Source organism: Equus caballus, chromosome 5 (assembly GCF_041296265.1).
Source record: "Equus caballus isolate H_3958 breed thoroughbred chromosome 5, TB-T2T, whole genome shotgun sequence".
Classification (NCBI taxonomy): Eukaryota; Metazoa; Chordata; class Mammalia; order Perissodactyla; family Equidae; genus Equus; species Equus caballus.
This window is the reverse complement of record NC_091688.1, coordinates 16,854,990-16,874,591: the sequence shown is the minus strand read 5'-3', so window position 1 is coordinate 16,874,591 and position 19,602 is coordinate 16,854,990. Positions and strand designations below refer to the sequence as shown.

Here is a 19,602-nt window from a genome sequence, read left to right as displayed (position 1 = left end):
ACTTATGAAACAAAGATTTTTGGGGAGAGAGTTTTCCTTCCCAGCACAACTCTCTTTACAACCCATGGGTGATGGACGCTGCAACCTTGCATACAGCTCTTTCTTTTGTGTCCACCTCCAGTCTAATAGATTGGAGGGTCAAATGACTTGAGTTTGAATTCAAATTCTACCAACTGAACATTTGTTAACTTCTCTGTGTTTCACCTTCCTCATTAGTAAAATGGAGCTATTTATCCCTACCTTATAGGGATTAAATAAAATCTTATTTTCAGGGTTGAATAAAGTTAAACAAGAGGATGTATTTCACATATAAGTGCAAGAGTCTTGCACTTGGTTTCTTTTCCTACTATCATGCTTTGGATTCATTATTGTTTTTCTCTGCTTTCACTATGTCAGCTCTACCCCACGTGGCTGCTGCTCTGTTCTGCTCTCTCAGGGGGGTCACATAAGACAAGCTCTTTCCCAAACTATTCTTATAAGATGCTAAATGGAGGAGGAAACAGTATCAGGAGGAGGGGATGCATACCAGCAGAGACTCTGCCACGGAAGAAAGTCTTGATTATATTTTCAAGGAGAGACTTGTAAACCTTTTCATTTGTCTCAATACTGATCTTCTGTACGGCTACCAGGAACTGCAATGGGCTTTCAGCCTTCCGTTCTTTGAGGAAATCCCTGAAGAACTCCAAGTGTTGTGTATTTAGAAGGACTTCTGTCAAGTTTCTGGAAAAAAAGAAAGCATCATTGGTGGAGAGAAGGGCATGGTCACCCTGGATTCTTCTCCAGTTAGGGAATGGGGAAGGGCATCTCCCAGGCTGTGGGCCTTTAGCCATGTGTGAAGAGCAGGGTGAATGAATTGGTTACTCTTCTTATTTCCTTGGAGATAAATTTAAACTTTTATGTATCCGTCCTGAGCTTGGTCCAATCATTTGACAACCACAATGTAAGAGGAGAAGAGATATCTTGAATGGGATTTTTTTTTTCTTCAAGGAAACCCTCTTTTTACATTATAGATTCAAAGCAACCCCTAATTGGTAGTCATTTCAATGAGGCAGAGCATGAGTGATCAGCAGTTATTGATCAATATTTCTAAATTTCCTTTGTTGATTTCTTCTTTCACTATTCCTTTAACTCAGGTGCCTCTAATGTTTCATCTTGAATCTTCTTTCCTTTTTCTTATGACTTTTTCCCCCCTAGGTCATCTCTGCCTCCCTGTGGTTTCAATTTTCATTGATATGAGGAAGTGGTTTCAATTCTCATTGATATAGTGAAACTATATCTTTAGTTCCCATAAGCTCCACTTTAAAATGTCAACTGCCATTTTTAACCTCATCTTTATCTCATAGGTATTATTTAAACCTCTCCACACACACCTGCAAGTTGTCCAACTTGTTCTTCCTCCTTTATATACTTATTTCATTAAGTATGACATTAGCTATAGGTTTTTATATATGCCCTTTATCAGGAGAGGATGGTTCCCTTATATTCTAATTTTGTTGAGAATTTTTACCATAAATGGATGTTGAATTTTGTGAAATGCTTTTAATGCATCAATTGAGTTAATCAGGTGAAGTTTTCTCCCTTATTTTATTAATATGACATATTGTATTAATTGATTTTGGGGTGTTAAATCAGCTTTTCATTCCTGGGATAAATCCCACTTGGTCATGCTGTATAATCCTTTTTATATGTTGCTGGATTTGGTTTGCTAATATTTTTTTGAAGATTTTTATATGTAGATTGGAGAGGGATATAGGTCTGCAGTTTTCTTTTCTTATGACACATTTGTTTGGCTTTGGGATCAGGATAATACTGGCTGGCTTCACAGAATAAGTTAGCAAGGGTTCCTTTTCCCTCAATTTCCTCAAAGGGTTCACGGACTATTGGTGTTATTTATCTTTTGAATATTTCATAGATTTCTCCAGTGAAGGCATCTGTGTCTAGACTTTTCTCTGTGAGAAGATTTTAAATTACTAACTCAGTTTCTCTCTTGTTACAGATTTATTCACAATTTCTAATTCATGAGTCAACTTCACAAATTTGGGTATTTCTAGAAATTTACCTATTTCATCTAAGTTGTCTAATTTGTTGCTTGAATTTCCATACAATTTGATTAATTTCTGTGGAGTCAGTGGTTATGTCCTCTCTTTCCATCCAGATTTTGGTGATCTGTGTCATCTCACTTGTTCCCCTTGGTCAGTATAGCTAACTGTTATCAATTTTGTTGCTCTTTACAAAAACCCTACTTGTGCCCGGATTTTCTCTATTTTTTCTTTTTCTTTTATTGGTTTCTACTCTAATATTTATTATTTACTTCATTCTACTTCCCTTGGGTTTAATTTGAATATATCATCCCACTACCTTTGGTCAATGTTTTTTCTGATATGAAGTAAACTTTAATTTTGTTGTAGTCCTCTTGAATATGATAAGCAATTTTTCTCTTGCAGCATTTAAGATTTTCACTTTGTTTTTCAGTGATTTGACTATGATGTGTCTAGGTGTGGAGCTCTTTGAGTTTATCCTACTTGGATTTCACTAAGCTTCTTGTATGTCTTGATTAAGGGTTTTAATCAAATTTGGAAAGTATTCAACAATTATATATTCAAAATTTTTATGCCCCTTTCTCTGTCTTTCCTCTCCTTCTGGGACTCCCATTATTTGTATGTTGGTGTGCTTGATGAAATCTCTCAGGTCTCTGAGGTTCTGTTTATGTTTTTTTACTCTTTTTTTCTTCAGATAGGATAATGTCTATTGAGCTATTTTCAAGTTCATTGATTATTCTGCCAACCCAAATCTGCTGTTGATTCTCTCTAGTGAATTTTTCATTTCAGTTATTGTACTTTTCAACTGAAGATTTTTATTTGGTTCTATTTTACAATTTTTATCTTATTATTGCTATTTTATATTTGATGAATCATTGTCATCATACTTTCCTTTAATTCTTTAAACATGGTTTCCTTTAGTACATTGGACACATTGCCTGGAAGTCTTTGCTGAGTCCAATATCTGAATCAACTCAGAGATAGTTTCTATTGATAGCTCTTTTCCCTCTGTGTACAAGACATACTTTCCTGTGGGTTTTTTTTTGGGGGGGTGGGGGGCTGAGAGAGATGTCTAATAATTTTTTTTAATTGACATTTTTGGATAACGTAATTTATAGAGTTCTGAATTTTTTGACAGGTATGTCCAGTCTTATCATTGTTTTCATGAGGAGAAAATTTGTGTGGTTCTTACTCCACCATTCCAGAAGTCTGATTCTTCCTCTTCATTGTATTTTAAATCTGTATCTTCCCTTCCATTTCTATTCCCACTTTTTACTTCAGGCCTTTGATATCACTTGCCTAAACAAGTGTAACAATCTTCCAACTATTATTTCTGTCTTCAGTTTCTGAGTCTCTTACTCCTTATACTATCATTGCTGTTTCTGCCAAAGTAATATTTTTAAAATCCATATAACAAGCATTTCTGCTATCCTTGCTCCAACAAATACCAATGAATCCTCATTGCCATTTAATCAATACAAATTCCTTAATAATTCACTCAAGACCTTCTTTCAGTTATTTGGTCTCAATCCAGCTTTCTGATCTTGTGTTTTATGTCCCTTCACCCTCTGCATTCTACTTAACACCATTGGACTCTTTTCAAGTCTTTGACTACTGCTTTCATATTCATGAGTTTATATCTTTTTGTCATTTCTTCAGCTTGGAAGTTTTAGCCCTACCCACAAAATACTACCATTTCTTTGCAATTGAATTCCTACATGCAGTTCAGGGCTGCCTCTAGTACTCCATTTCCTAATCCTCACTCAAAATTTCCTTCACCTTCCACCACACTCTCACAGTAATTAGCCAACATTTTATCATAAGATTTTAAGGTCAGCTTTACATTTTATTTAGTTATGTATTAGATTAAAGGCAAGAACTATGCCTTATGTTTTATATCATTAGCACTCACAGAAGGTCTGGGACACATTATATGATAAATAACTGTTTATTACATTGAAAAAAGGCTAGGGACAAGATTTAAGAGAGTTGCAATTCTGGTATCCCTGGGCCATTCTGTTGTGGTTTTCACTGAAGCTAGACTATATGGCCCTGCATATTCCCTCTAGAATGTAATGACCTTGTGAATACATGATTTAGAAAAGACTTCTGTGATACTCATACTCAACTAAATTGGAAAATAGGTATTTTTGTAGACGTAGTGAAGAGTGCTGAGTAGTACAAATAGGAACAGCAAAGGTATAAATGATTGAATCTCCAGGAATAATTTCAGTTCCTTAAAGGGGAGTAATAACTATATAGAGTCTTCAGGAAAGACAGAGGACTTACCACCCCCAATAGATGTTATCAGTAACTGAAAACATACTTCTGAGAACTTTCTCTATGCAAAGTATTCTGCCAGTGACTTTGACTACCAAATTTCTATGTGCTAATATATCTCTATCATTTTAAGAGGATTTTCCATATAGCTAGTCATTAGTAGATAATTACTGAATAAAAAAATTAATGACTGGATGAATGATATGGCTTACAAGAAAATTATAGTCAAGAAAGTGGAAAACATACCTAAAAAATAAGGAGCAGTAAAAAATAGTACATGGTAAGTGCTTGGTGTTATGTTATAGAGATTTAGTGTCAGAGGAGAGGAAAGTCATAGAAGACATATATGTGGAGAATTTTTTGTGAGGTCGCACTCGTGCTAAGGTAAGTGGAACGAAAGGTGAGGGGGTACTCCTAAAAGAAAGGACCACAGAATCTTTGCCCATCAGTGGGAACTTACCAGAGGCTGACTCTAGGATTGATTATAAGGGAGAGAGAGATGAAGTAAGGAACCAGTTAGGAAGCTACCATAGTAGTACACAATCCAGAAAAACACAAATAGGCAAGGATACATATACAAAGATGTCTATTGTGGTACTATTTATAGCAATGAAATTTTAAAGATAGTGTAAATGTCCATAAAAATATATAGTTAAATAAATCATGCTACATCCATACTGTGGAAGGAGGTAAACCTATACACATTGCCATGAAGGGATATCCATAATAGTTTGTTAAGTTAAAAAAGTTATTGTATAATATCTATTGCAAGGTACCAACTTTAGAAAATGAATAATGATTTAAAATACAAAGTGTGTCTGTGCATGTATGTATGATATGTGGAAAAAAGTCTGGAAACCTTCCCACAGAAAGGTAAGTTCAGGATTAGAGATGTTGAGATTAAAGAGAACTTGTGCCTTGAGATGTTACTGTAGCCAGATCCTATGTCTTACCTGGGTCTTACTGAAGGCTTCCTTGCACCAACTCTTTTAAACAAAGACATCTTCCTATATGAAGGTGGAAGTATCTTTGGTTCTCTGACAATTTCCACTGTAAAATCTAATGATAAATCACAAAATTGGGGAATACCATGTTATAAAGGACACTGCAGAGAGTAAGAAAGGACAAAGTAGCAAGGCCATTTATCATACATTGAGTGCATGTGGAAAAACCACAGTCCCACAACTGCTGCCATCTGAGGCCATTAGTACTGAGGGGTGACTTAGGGATGGTTTTCACTCCTGATGTTAATATCAGTCCAAGCTCTGTTATCTAAGTCTGTTGGCCATTAGGCTGTAAGGGAGCATAATTTGCTACCCCAAAATGTCTCTTTGGCTTGATTATTTTTAAGAACAGAAGACTCAGGAAGAAACTTTGACCTTCCCCTTAACTGCCTGAAAAGATTTAAGATAGAAGGCCTGTTCCAGAAAGGAGCTATCACCATAGATAAGTATAATATAATATAAACCAGGTGAGGTAGACAGGGAGGAACCTAGCAAGGCCCATTTGATCAAAGTCTTCTCCATGTCTCATTGTCTCTGCAAGGCATGGCAAACTTGTTTATGAAACATTTGATTTGCATCTCCATCTGAATTGCCTTCCTCCCCTTTGCAGTCCCAAACCACTATTCCCAACACCCTCTTTTTTTCTGTAGCTGAAGATGATATTTTGGGTGGTGGCTTTGGTCATTTTGGCGAGTTACTCAGTTTTCCTGGGTTTCTCCCATGTATACATATTATTAAACTTTGTTTCATTTTCTCCTGTAATTCTGTCTCATGTCAATTTAATTTTTAGACCACTCAGAAGAACCTAGAAGGGTAAAGGAAAATTTCTTCCTTCCCTACAAGGCCTAGAACCCACCTTCCTCAGAAAACTGCTGAGGCCGAGTCCATCATGCTTCTCATTCCAACACCAAATTTCATGCCTTCCCCAATCAACCATTTTTACTAGACCGTACTCCACATGACATTTGGTCTTCCTTGACACCTCTGCTATCCCATCCTAAACCCTTCCACTTGCCCTCTGGAACTACTGCTTTGTAATCAGCAAGCTCTCACAGATTCTTGACCTCTTTAGTAAGAGTTCCCTATACCATCTTGCTTTAACTGAAACCATTTTCTTTCCTGAGGACACTGCTTCCGCTACAAGCTTCCCAACTGGTATTCTATCACACCACACACAATTTAGAGTGGGTATCTATCTCATTATTGCCATTTAGAAACCATTATTTCAAAAAATGTATTAAAGCATTACTGTTAAAGAATAATAGATTCCAAGGGTCTCAGTATTGAGGAGCCCTTTGAGGTTAATATTGTAGAAGAAAATATAGATTATCAACTCATTAAAGGTAGGGATGGTATATTACTCATCTCACCCCCAGAAATTGGAACATGGCCCAGTAATATAGGCAATGCTTTAAAATATTTATTAAGTAGGAATGTACCCCCACAGGAATTTTTTGCATGGTTTGGTAACACTTTCGGTGACAGATAGCATACAAAAAGGATTGAAAACAATAGATATATGTACTGGATCTAAATAGTGTAATTAAATATGTTAAAAGATAAAATCCAAATTATAGAAGACTAGATATCAAAAACCCTCAAAGGAATCCCAAAAAACCTCCCAATAAAAAAATACTTAGAAATTTTGGATTAAAAAAACCACTTTTATCCTCATAAGTAAGCTTGTAAGAAATTGAGACAAAACAAAATAAAAACATAGAAATGAGAAACAAAGAGAATGTTAAAAACCAGAAAGGTAAGCCACACCAATACTTTAACTGCCCTTGAGGCATTTGCAGTGATAAAGCCACAATAGGACAGAAAACAAACTATAGGCCTTTAGAAAAATGGGCAAAAAAACTTTTGGCACTGCTTTTACTCTCAAGGCATTTGACAATTATGACAATTGCTACTGAGAAATTTAGCAAAGCTTTGGACAGACTCTCAGAGCAGAAGGAGAAAAAAATTGCAGACCACAAAGGTGAAGAGGCCCTGATAAATCCCAGGCTTTCGATCGGAACCTCTAGGAATCAGGGAAACCAGAAATAGCTCTTTCATCAGAGAGAATAAAAACTAGCTTTGAGCCAACTCAATCCTAAAAGGATTAAGGATATCTGAATGCTACTAGTTCAGTGTATATCAGAGGTAAAATAAAATCCTCTCTGGAAGAAAATAACATCACCCAGAGCCTCAAATTATCTTTACAAATTTGTACCAACAATGTTCACAAACAAAGCAGAAATAATAAGATATCTAAAAAGACTTGACCGAAACCAAGGGGGAAAAATATGACATTTTAAATAAACACAGGGAATCCAAACATGGACTTTATAATTACTATTATTAATATAGTTCAATGAATTAAAGAGAAGAAGAAAAATATCAATATAGACTGAACACAGTAAAAAGAAAATGGAAATTCAAAAAATAAAAGATTTAATGACTGCAATTTAGAAAATTAAGAATTAATAAATGGTTTTATTGACAAATTATACACAGCTGAAGTGAGAATTGTTGAACTAGGAGTTGCATCAAAGGAAAATATCTTGACTGAAATGAATAGAGAAAAAAACATGGAAAAATACAGAAAAAAAGCATATGAGACATATGGCACATGATGAAACGTTGAAAATATGTGTAGTAAGATTATCAGAAGAAGGAAAGAGATCTAATGGAGAAGAACAAATATTTGAAAAGATAATAACTGGAATTTTCCTAACACTGACAAAGGACATCAAGCCAGAAATGCAAGGAGTCCTGAAACCACAAGTTGCATAAATACTTAGGCACATCATAGTAAAACTGCATAAAAGCAAAGACAATGAGAAGATATAGGGTGGAGGAAGAAATATTTTCTTCTACTAAGCAATGTCAGTGAAGATTGAAGGCTGATTCCTCAAAATGAACCAAGGAAGCCAAGAGACAGTGAAATAACATCTTCAAAGTGCTGAAAGAAGATAACTCCAACAAGAATTCTGTATCCAGAGATGACGTTCTTCAAAAATAAAAGCAAAATAAAGACATTTTTTAGATCTACACTGCAGGAAATACCAAAGAGTGCCCTATAGCAGAAGGAAAATAATCCTAGATGGCCACTCTGACGAGCAGGAAACAATAAAAAAGAAAGGAAAAGTAAATATATGAGTAAGCCTAAGTAAATATTGACATAAAACAATAATATATATGCAGTAAAAGTACTAATTTACATTAAACTTTAACATGTCAAAGATGCATTTTGAAATCTATACAGTAACCACCTAGAGGAAGAAAATGTGTAAAAATAACACACTAACAGAGAGGACATACAGAATTATTAACCAAAAATCTCTTAATCTAAACCCATAGATATATAGATTTATTTTTGGACTCAGAATTATGTTTCATAGATCTATATGTCTACCCTTATGTCAGTACCACACTGTTTTGATTACTATAGCTTTGTAGTGAGTTTTGAAATCAAGAAGTCTGAGTCCTTCCATTTTGTTTTATTTTTTCAAGATAGTTTTGGCTATTTGGGGTTCCTTGCAATTCTATGTGAGTTTTTGGATGAGCTTTTCCATTTCTTCACAAAAATCACTGGGATTTTGATAGGGATTACACTGAATTTGTAGATCACTTTGGGCAGTATTGTCACATAAGTTTTCTAAGCCAAGAGCACAGGATATAGTTTCATTTATGTATGTCTTTAATTTCTTTTTTTTTTTTTAAAGATTTTATTTTTCCTTTTTCTCTCAAAGCCCCCCTGGTATATAGTTGTGTATTTTTAGTTGTGGGTCCTTCTAGTTGTGGCATGTGGGATGCCGCCTTGGCATGGCTTGATGAGTGGTGCCATGTCTGTGCCCAGGATTCAAACTGGCAAAACCCTGGGCTGCCAAAGCAGAGTGCGTGAACTTAACCACTCAGCCACAGGGCCGGCCCCATAGGTCTTTAATTTCTTTCAGTGAATTCTGTAGTTCTCTGCTTATAAGTCTTGCATATCTTTAGTGAAATTTATTTTTAAGTATTTTATTCTTTTTGATGCTATTACAGATGGAATTGTTTTCATTTCATTTCACATTGTTCATGCTAGTGTATAGAAGTACAACTTCTTATTGCACGTTAACTTGCACCCTGCCAACTTTGCTGAATTCATTTATTAGCTCTACTAGATTTTTTTGGTGTGGATTCTTTAGGATTTTCTATCTATAAGATCACGTCATCTGTGAATAGAAATAGATTTACTCCTTCCTTTCCAATTTGGATGCCATTTCTATCTTTTTCTTGCCTAAGTGCTCTGGCTATTTTTCCCAGTACACTGTTGACTGGAAGTGGTGGAAGAAGGCCTCCTTTCTTGTTCCTGATCTTAGGGAGAAAGCTTTCAGTCCTTTACCATTGAGTTTAATGTTACTTGTGGATTTGTCCTTTATTATATTGAGAAAGTTCTCTTCTATTTTTAGTTTGTTGGATGTTTTCATTATGAAAGAGTTTTGGATTTTTGTCAAGTGTTTTCCTGCATCAGTTGAGAGGATTTTTCATTCAGTCTAACAGACTGGTGTATGACATTGATTGATTTTCATATGTCAAACCAGCCTTGCATTCCTGGGATAAATCTCATTTGGTTATGGTACACAATCTTCTTAATATTCTTCTGGATTTGGTTTGCTAGTATTTTGCATCTATGTTCTTAGGGGATGTTGGTCTATAGTTTTCTTTAACTGTGATATCTTTGTCTGGTTGGATATCAGGATAATGCTGGCCTCATAGAATGAGTTAAAGTGCCTTCTCCTTTTCCATTTTTTGGAAGAGTTTGAGAAGGATTGGTGTTAATTCTTTAAATGTTATGTAGAATTCACCAATGAAGCCATGTGGTCCTTGGTTTTTCTTTGTTGGGAGATTTGCGATTACTGATTCAATTTCTTCTTATAGTCTTTTCAAATTTTTTATTTCTTCTTGAGTCAGTTTTGATAGTTTGCACATTTTTTGACATTTGTCCATTTATCTTAATTATTTATTTTGTTGGCATACAATTGCTTATAATGTTCTCTTATAGTCCTTTATATTTCTCTAAGGTTGGTAGTAACGTCTCCACTTTCATTTCTGATTTTAGCAATTTTGAGTCTTCTCTCTTTTTTTCTTGGTCAGTCTAATTAAATGTTTGTCAATTTTGCTGATCTTTTCAAAGAAAAAATTGATTTTCTCTATTAGTTTTCTATCCTCTATTTTGTTTACCTCTACTATAATCTTTATTATTCCCTTTCTTCTGCTAACTTTGGGTTTAGCTTGTTCTTTATCTAGTTCCTAAAGGTATAAGGTTAGGTTATTGATTTGGTATCTTTTTCAATATCTGCATTTACAACTATAAATTTCCCTTTGGGCAATGCTTTTGCTACATCCCCTAGGTTTTGGTATGTGATATTTTAATTTTCATTTTGCTCAAAATTACTGTACTTTTCAGTTCCAGAATTTCTTTTCATCATTTCTATTGTTTCATTGATATTCTTTATTTGGTGAGTACCACTCTCCTGACTTCCTTTAGTTCTTTGTTCATGGTTTCCTTTGACTCTTTGAGCATATTTAAGACAGTTGTTTTAAAGTCTTTGCCTAGCAAACAAAATGGCTGGGCTACCCGTGGACAGTTTCTGTTGATTTTTTGTTTCCTGCAAATGGGCCATACTTATTTTTTTTGTATGCCTCATCGTTTTTTGTTGAAGACTGGAGGTTTTGAGCATTATAACGTGGCAACTCTGAAAATCAGATTCTCCCCTCTGCCTGGGATTTGTTGTTTCTGCTTCTGTGGTTGTTGTCATTTGCTTGTTTGGTGACTTTTCTCAATTATTTTTGCAAAGTCTGTATTCTTTGTCGTGTGTGGCCACTGAAGTCTGTGTTCTATTAGTTTGTGGCCATGTAGTGTTTTGATAGTTTCCTTAGATGTCAAAAAAAAAAAAAAGAGGGGCCAGCTCGGTGGCACAGTGGTTAAGTTCACACATTGTGCTTCTCGGCAGCCCAGGGTTCACAGGTTCGGATCCCGGGTGCAGACATGACACCGCTTGGCAAAAGCCATGCTGCGGTAGGCATCCCACATATAAAGCAGAGGAAGATGGGCATGGAGCTAACATCTCAGAGCCAGGCTTCCTCAGCAAAAAGAGGAGGATTGGCAGCAGTTAGCTCAGGGCTAATCTTCCTCAAAAAAAATAAAAAAATTACTCTACTAGGCTGTGCAAATTGGCTCTGTGAGCATCTTTGCAAATGCTCAGCCAGGCCATTTACAGCTCTTTCTTAGCCTTAACTTTCTGCTTCCCTGGACCCTGAAGCTCAGCCAGAGGTGAAAGTTTTGGGTTTTCTCATGCCTTTTCTGAGTATATATCCAATTCTGGCCATGTGCATGGCTTTCTTGATTTTCAAGTATATGTGAGAGTTTTAAAAGTTCCTATTACTCATGGGGCCAGCCCTGTGGCCGAGTGGTTAAGTTTGTGTGCTCCTCTTCCTGCAGCCCAGGGTTTTGCTGGTTTGATCCTGGACACGGACATGGCACCACTCGTCAGGTCACATTGAGGTGGTGTCCCACGTGCCACAACTAGAAGGACCTACAACCTAAAATACACAACTATGTGCTGTGGGAATTTGGGGAGAAAAAAAAAAAGCAGGAAAAACAAGTTCTTATTACCCCATGTATCTACTTTTACAATCTCATCTCTCTCTTTTGGTCTGTCTAATGTTGTCCCAACTGTTGTCCCCAGGCCCAGGCTGCTGTGGCCAATACTTGTGCCTTTAAATGCTTTTGGCAAATGTCACTTGAGAATCCTCTCAGCCCTAAAAACACTCCAAGTAGGGCAAAACAAAGGCAAGTCCTTGTGCCAGTCCTTCAGGGAGCCAAGAGGCAACTTCAGGTTGAAACAGAGCACTACAATTCTTTGAAAATAAGTCCATATTGCTTTCTCTGGCACTAGCAACCTGCATCAAGAATGTGTGCTGTTGTCATCATGCCATCACTAGTGGCGGGGAGGGAATTAGGGGGTTGTAGATGGACAATGTGAAATGCCACAGCACTTGCTTATCACATTGCAGCCTCTTCTTTCTTCTCCAAGACTTCCCCTGGTTGTTGTAAGCTCTTGACTAGATTCCAAAGTTCTGTAAAACTCTGATTCTGACAATTTTTGCCAAATCTTTAGTTGTTTTGTGGAAGGATGGAGCCCTGAAGCTCCCTACTCACCATTTTCTGTGATGTCATTCCCCATTGTACCTTTTTTAATCCATGGATTCGGTATATTCCTCTATTTGTTTATGTCTTTAATTTCTTTCAATAATGTTTTATAGTTATCATGTAACATTATTGTATATATATTCCATTATGTTTCTTTCCAGGCTTTTGATGTTTTCTGATATACTTGTAAATGGCATGATTTTAAAGTTTCATTTTTTAATTGTGTCTGGCATATAGAAATATAATTGATTTTCATATATTGGCCGTGTGTTCCACAACCTCCCTAAATTAAGTTATTCATTCAAAAAGTTTGTCTGCAAATTCCTTTGATTTTTATACACACACAATTCTGTTCTCTGCCAATAGAGTTTTATTTATTGTTTTAGAATATTTCTACCTTTGATTTCCTTTCATTAATTCATTGCTCTTACTAGGTCCTCCATTACCCTTTTAGATGGAAATGGTGTTGGCAAGCACCTGTGTCTCAATCTCAGAGAGATATTTTAATTACAAATTTAATTTATTTAAAATATATAGGAATTTTCAGATTTTCCATTCTTTTCACGTCATTTTAGTTTGTTGTATTTTCTACAAATTTGTCCGTTTCACTTGAAATTTCAGTTATGTTGACATCAGGTTGTTTATGACATCCTCTTATTACATTTAGGTATCTATAAGACATGCAATGTTGGGTGCAGTACTCTGTCTTATCATTTAGGTGTATTTGGCTAAGCATGGTCAGATATTCTGTATCTTTGCTGAGAGTTTTGGTTTACATTTCTATCATTTCTCAAAAGAGAGATTTTTAAATCTCTCACTCTATTGATTTTTTCTATTTATCTTTTTAAGACTTTCAGTTCTTCCTTTATGCTATCTGTGCTAGATGCAAGCAAATTTGGAATTGTTATAGCTTCCTGGTAGAGTAACTTTTTATCTCTATCAATGCTTCCTGCTTTATGTTCTACTTTGTCTGATATTATTATAGTCATCACCTTTCTTTGTGGCTGTGTTTGCTTGTTATATTCTTGTCCATCCTTTTATTTTTTAATATGTTCTTGTTTTATACCTAAGGTGAGCCTCTTAAGCAGAAATTTTTTTTTGTATTTTTGTTTGTTTTTGTTAAATCCAATTTGACAATTGCCTTTTAATTAGAATGTTTAATCTGATTACATTTACTGTAACTTCTTATATATTAGGTTTTAAATTCTACCTTACTATTTTCTATTTGTTCCTAAATACCATTGGCTTCTAAATACCATTCTCTAAGAAAAGAAAGCACACTCTTTGGAGAAATGGCTGAGCAAATTGATGACATTGGACTCCTTCTACTCTGGAAGGGGTAGCAATTTATCTTGACTGGAACTGAAATGTATTCCTACCTGCGAGGTTTCGGTCAGCATTGCTCTCTGGGGCCTTACAAGTGTTTGATTCCCACATAGCACTGCCTCTGACCAAGTGATACTTACAGCACAGGAAGTTGGCAACGACGGGCATGTGACAATGAGATCCACTAGTTCTATCACTTATGAGAGCTGTTGCCTGGTAGAGAAACAGAGCTGTTTTTTGAAGGTGTAGCTGTGAAACTAGCTTGGAGATGGTACCCTAGGACAATGGGGTATCATCCTCCCGAATAAATTGAAGACCATTATAAGATGTTGTGTCCTCAATAAGTAGAATACATGGGTATGGGAACCAAGGGATGAAAGTAGGAGCAATTCATTTACCATCAGTATCAGCGACTGACTTAGGGAAATTTCCAACCCTTACATCTTTAGGTTCTGTGGGTCTATACCAGCACTATCCAATAGAAATATAATGTGAGCCACATATATAATTTTAAATTTTCTAGTAGTCACATTAAAAAAACTAAAAGGAAAAGGGTGAAATTAATTTTAATAATATATTTTATGTAACCTGTTTGTACCAGCCACATTGCAAGGGTTCAATGGCCACATGGGGCTAATGGCTCCTGTATTGGATAGTGCCAATCTAGAGATCCTGGTGCCCAGAGTTGGAATGCTTCTACTAGGAACTCAGTTGGCACTCAGCCACTTCAAGCTTTTTATGCCAAGAGGCCAGAAGACAAACAAAGGAGTCACTGTACTGGCAGGGTAATTGACTGTGATCATTAGTGTCATCAGTTACACAGCAGGGGCAGGGGAGAATTCATTTTCACTCTTGGTATTCTCCTGTCCGATTTTGGTGATAAATTGACAAGTGCGCAGCCACAGTCTGAGAAGTCATGATGACAGAGGCTCAGGTCCCTCAGGAGAGAGAGTCTAGGTCATCCTTCCAGGAAAGCCCCTCAAGACCAGCAGAGACATTAGCTGAGCATGAAGGGAATCTATGATGGGTAACAAAGGAGGGAGAAGGGAAGTGATCCTTGTGGTCTCCAGAGAGCTGTAGCAGTGTGGGTCAGTAAAAGTCCCCTAGGAAAAGAAACCAACCAGACTCCTGGAGGAGCTGTTCCAAGGTGCTGAAATTTCCATAAAAAGCAAGTGGACAGTAGTGGGTGCTGTGGTGCACAGCTCAGATCTTCCCTTTAGGACCAAAGCACTGATTCCCTTAGCTGCCCAGAGTGTTGGCTGCAGACAACTCATAGCTGAGACCCCTTTGGGGTGCTGCCGCGGCCAAAGGGCACTGCCTGACCCAAGGTTATATCGTTCCCAGGGGATCCACATCCGAGTCACTGTGGAGGCAAAAAAGTCCCTTTTCTCAATGAGAGACAACTCTGAGGGCCATCCTAGCTTTAGAGCTTCCTATGGGATCTTCTGAAACATATTGTACTTGCCTTGCAGTTCAGCATCTACCTCTACCCAGGCCTGCTTTCCTTATTCCCTTACAGCTATTACTTCTAAGAACATGCACCAACTAATCTCCTTCCACACATCTCTGACTCCAGGAAACTTGGCAGAAGAGATTTGCATAAATGCAAATCTGCATTATTTAAAACCCAAGAGTAATAACCAGGTAAGAAGGTAAGAATTAACAATTTTCATCATCACCCTCATTCATTTATAAATTGCATATCATTTTCCTGATGTCCTTCTATGGCTTTGTAGGAGAAAAAAAAAACCATGGTCATTCTCCCTTGACCATCCCTCATTTCTAATGGAGGACGATTCCTCTTCTGGCTTATGCCTCTTGAGTTTAGAGATTCTCTTACCTAGTTGTCTCAAATCTATCCCTGAGTTTAAACACTTACCTACTTTAGGTGCTTTTTCACAATATGTTTTGTAGTCATCACTGATCTTCTCTATAGCCACCTTTGGATACTTACAGCAGAGTTCTTCAAAGGACATTTTCTCTATGTCTATCAAGTAGGGAAAAATAGAAGTAGAGTCTAGTTGCCCACTTTGGGTTCAAAGATTTATAAACTTTTGTTGAAGGTATTGCCTTTAAAATGTTATTTAAGTAGGACAATAGTGTTTTAATGGAATGTTTACACAAGGAATACAAGTTCCCTAGGCCAAATTAGAAGCAGGGAAATACAGCCTGCCTTCCCCTCCAGAATGGGAGGATTCTGCCCTCTTGGGGCCACCCGACTCATGTAGATTTTCTGCCCGAGGGACACAAGGGTAACTGAGCTATGACTTTGAAAGAAGCACTAATTGTTAACATATATATAAAAAGTAATTCATTCAAATGAATATTGACCCCTTCCAAGCAGCCGTCTGTTGTGGGGAGGAGTTGCAAATGCATTTCAAACTTTCTGCTGTTGCTTCAAAGAATTTGATGCACTTAGGGATAGTATATGGCAAAGAACATGCTAGGAACTTTTTCTTGGCTCTGTCTTTGGGAATTACTTTCAGACTTGACAGCTAATATCAGTGAATATCATTAATGGTTGCAAATCATTGTCCTCTGAGAGTGAATTACTTTTTCTAGAAATAGCCATACATCATTTCTAGTCATGCATAATGAATTGAAAGGGAATACCTTTTTGTATCCAAAACGAGGTGGGACAGCATGACTGAGACTGAGCAAGGGAAGTTTTAACTGAGTTCTGGGCAATAAAAGCAAATTAGCAGCACCTTGCCAGCTACCAAGGTGAAAACACTCATTTCTGTTGTGAGTTTTGGGGTTTAGAGTAAGTCTAACTGCACACGGTTCTCCTGGAACTCTCCAGGGCAGTCCAGTGCTTTCTGAGGTTATGCTGGTAGAGTCTAGAAGGAATACTGGGGGTGGACCCACAAATGTCAGCCTATGTCAGCATTGTCATTGTCATCATTATCAACTCTCAGCTAGGGGAATCTGGCTATAAATTGTAAGAGCAGTGGTTCTGCAGTGGATCCAGCTTTCTGGTCTTGGATCAACCTCTTTCTTGCTAAGCAACCTCAGGCAAGTCTTTTCACCTCTCTGGGACTCATTTTCTCCATATGAAAGCTGAGAGTATTCTAGCTCTGGTGTTCTGTAAGTTTATGGTGTAGCCTGAGTGGAGGTATCAGCCTACCGGGAGTCAGGGCCCTGGGTTGGGTTGCACAGGAGGCCATTTATAAATCAGACTTGCCTTTCAAAAAAGCAGTGGTGGAGGAAGTAATAACATGTGCTGGGGAGAGGGAGGTGGCATCTCCATGGAGGGTGGTTGCGCTCTTCCTGGCCATCCCCCGTCCTACACAGCCACCAAAGACATGCCTGTTGCCTAGCATATGTGTGGTGAAATTTATCAGCCATCCTTTCTTCCACTTTTCTCTTGATTTCTGGAAGAGGTTCTGGAATGTTCCGGATACCCTGAGGAAAATCTACCCTGAGGTAAAATGGAGGGCTTGTTCATGTTAGAGTTAAATAACTCGTGCCCATGCATGGCTCCGAGAGGCAAGGCTCCAAGGCATTGTGTTTTGTATATGGAGTGCACATCAAAGTTTTAAAAGAGTTGAAGGTTACATTTTTTAGTGTAATCTAACATGTACAACTTATTGAGCACCTGCCTGCTCTGTGAGTGCATTACCTCCAATCCTCTGAAATATCCTGCCCAGTAGAGGCCGTTATCCTCGTTCTGTAGATGAGGAAATGAGGCTCAGAAAGATGAAGTAACTTATCTAGGCTCACAAAGCAAAGAAGTGGTGGAAGCGAATTTTCAAAGCTTTTGCTTACTCCTTCTCTATCCGTGTTTTTCAAAGTGAAGGTCATGACTCAATAGTATGTCAAAAAATAAGCTGAGTTATCACTAGCTTTTAGAAAATGAAATAGAATAGAATAGAATAGAGAATATTGGAGTACACCATCTTATGTAATAAGGGTAAGTCTTGCTTTGTGAAAATTTTTTTCCATGTATAGGCACACGCATACATACAGGTATATGATCCCTGAAGTCAAATGTATTTACTGTGGATCGAAGTTTGAGAAATCCTGCATTACTCTGACTGCCTCAGCGTAGACAATTAAAGCGGTGTGTTCAATTTGAATAATAATGGCTAACATTTATTGGACTTTTACTATTGCCAAGCATTACGCTAATAGCTTTCAAAGATGATCTCGGGTCATCTTCACAACAAGCCTGTTATTATTCCCATTTTACAGTTGAGAAAACTAGGGCTTAAAGAGAGGTTCAGTACATTGCTCAAGTTCACACAGTCACTGGTAGAGCTAGACCTCTGGGACAGCATTGCCTTGTGCTCAGATCCACTTCTCTCCACTGCCTGGATGGACTGGTATGTGATGTTGGGGGCGGGGGGTGACTGGTAAAATATATTCACAGAAGTGCCTTAGGCCTGAGTCTGGTGGAGGTATGGCGAGGCAGAATATGCTTCTCAAACGCACGAAAAGAAGTATTCAGTGTAACTGTGGTGATGCTTTGATGGGCATGAGTCTGGCCAAACTTGAGTGCCAGTAGGGGCCTCTGCAGTCAGTCAGTCTGGATTCAGATCCTGGCTCTGCCACTGATTGTGTGACCTTGGGAATGTCGCTTATCATCTCTGTGTGTCAGCTACTCAGTACTTACCTCATAGGTTATTGTGAAGATCAAATGAGGAAGGCTTTGCATTGCACAGTGCTCACACAGAGTAAATAATCATTAAATTTTAAGTATTAATATTTCCCAGTTGCCTACACGTAAGGGTCAAAAAAATTACGGTGACTGCCCTTACCTGTCAGAAACACTGGAGACTTCAGTTGTACCTGGAGAGACCCGCCTTGTTTCAGGTCCTCAGTAGCTATCTTTTGCCACTGCATAGAATCCATTTCCTCCATGTTAGCCAAACCCTGGCTTAACTCCAGAGATTCCTCAAACCTCTTATAAAGAAGAATATTCTCTTCTTTGTTTATAGATTCTCTTCTATTCCACCTGGTGCTGATGAACCTAGTCTGAGTCTAAGAGAAGGAGGTGGGAGGCAGACAGCGTTTGCTACATGAACTAGATCAGAAACAAGATTTTTGAAACAGCCCAGTCCTCAGTGCTTCCCCGTCACACAGACTTATGCAGATGGTTTTTAATTTGCTAAGACCCATTGCTCCGTTACACACCAAACCCTTCCCTCTTCTAATCAAACTCATTTTCTACAAAGGAGAAAGTCTATATGAATGACTTCTTCCAAGTCAGCTTATGCACTTGAGTCTTTTTCCTTGAGAGGTTTATCTTTAGAACGTCAGGGACCATGTCAATCCCCAGTTGCCTCTAGGAAAAAAATCAAAATCTCATTTACTTTAACAAAAAAGGCTTCTAAAAGAGCAATTATTTTCTTTTCTTGCCCCAACCTCATGATTCCTCCCCACCTCAAAGTCCCTCCTACTGTGAAATTGAGAAACCAGTAGTCCTCTTCCTCCAGGAATTCATGATAACAGTGGCTGAGCATCTGAAATCCAAACACGACATAAGCGTTACGAGGGGCTGCTCAGCTGACTGCGTCTCTCCTGCTGGTGTTCTCTTGAGAGAAGAGCAGGCTGCAGATCCTGGATTCTCTAACTTGGAGATATGACAGGACAGCAAACGCTAGCCATGACCAATCAGGAGGCATTCCTTTGCCTCTCTGAATATGGCAGCTCACGCAGCCTCCCTCTGAATCTCGGAGAATAGTAATCAATATTTACTTAAGAAGACATATGACAAATAATTTCCTGAAGGACAATTACTTGACATATGCATACTTCTTTGTTTCTTTTC

The 19,602-nt window shown here is 37.7% G+C and overlaps 1 protein-coding gene across 3 annotated transcripts in view; it reads right to left on the bottom strand.

The window, feature by feature from the left end:
- RGSL1 (regulator of G protein signaling like 1) overlaps positions 1–19,602 on the bottom strand; it is a 66,805-nt gene that overhangs the window by 20,746 nt on the left and 26,457 nt on the right. For all 3 annotated transcript variants that reach the window (XM_023640679.2, XM_070266658.1, XM_070266659.1), the window contains exons 8-12: positions 19,232–19,294; positions 18,590–18,812; positions 15,709–15,816; positions 5,273–5,378; positions 527–720 (exon numbers count right to left, since the gene is read on the bottom strand). In XM_023640679.2, the coding sequence (XP_023496447.1) occupies positions 527–720; positions 5,273–5,378; positions 15,709–15,816; positions 18,590–18,812; positions 19,232–19,294 (694 nt within the window). The remainder of the gene's footprint in view (positions 1–526; positions 721–5,272; positions 5,379–15,708; positions 15,817–18,589; positions 18,813–19,231; positions 19,295–19,602) is intronic.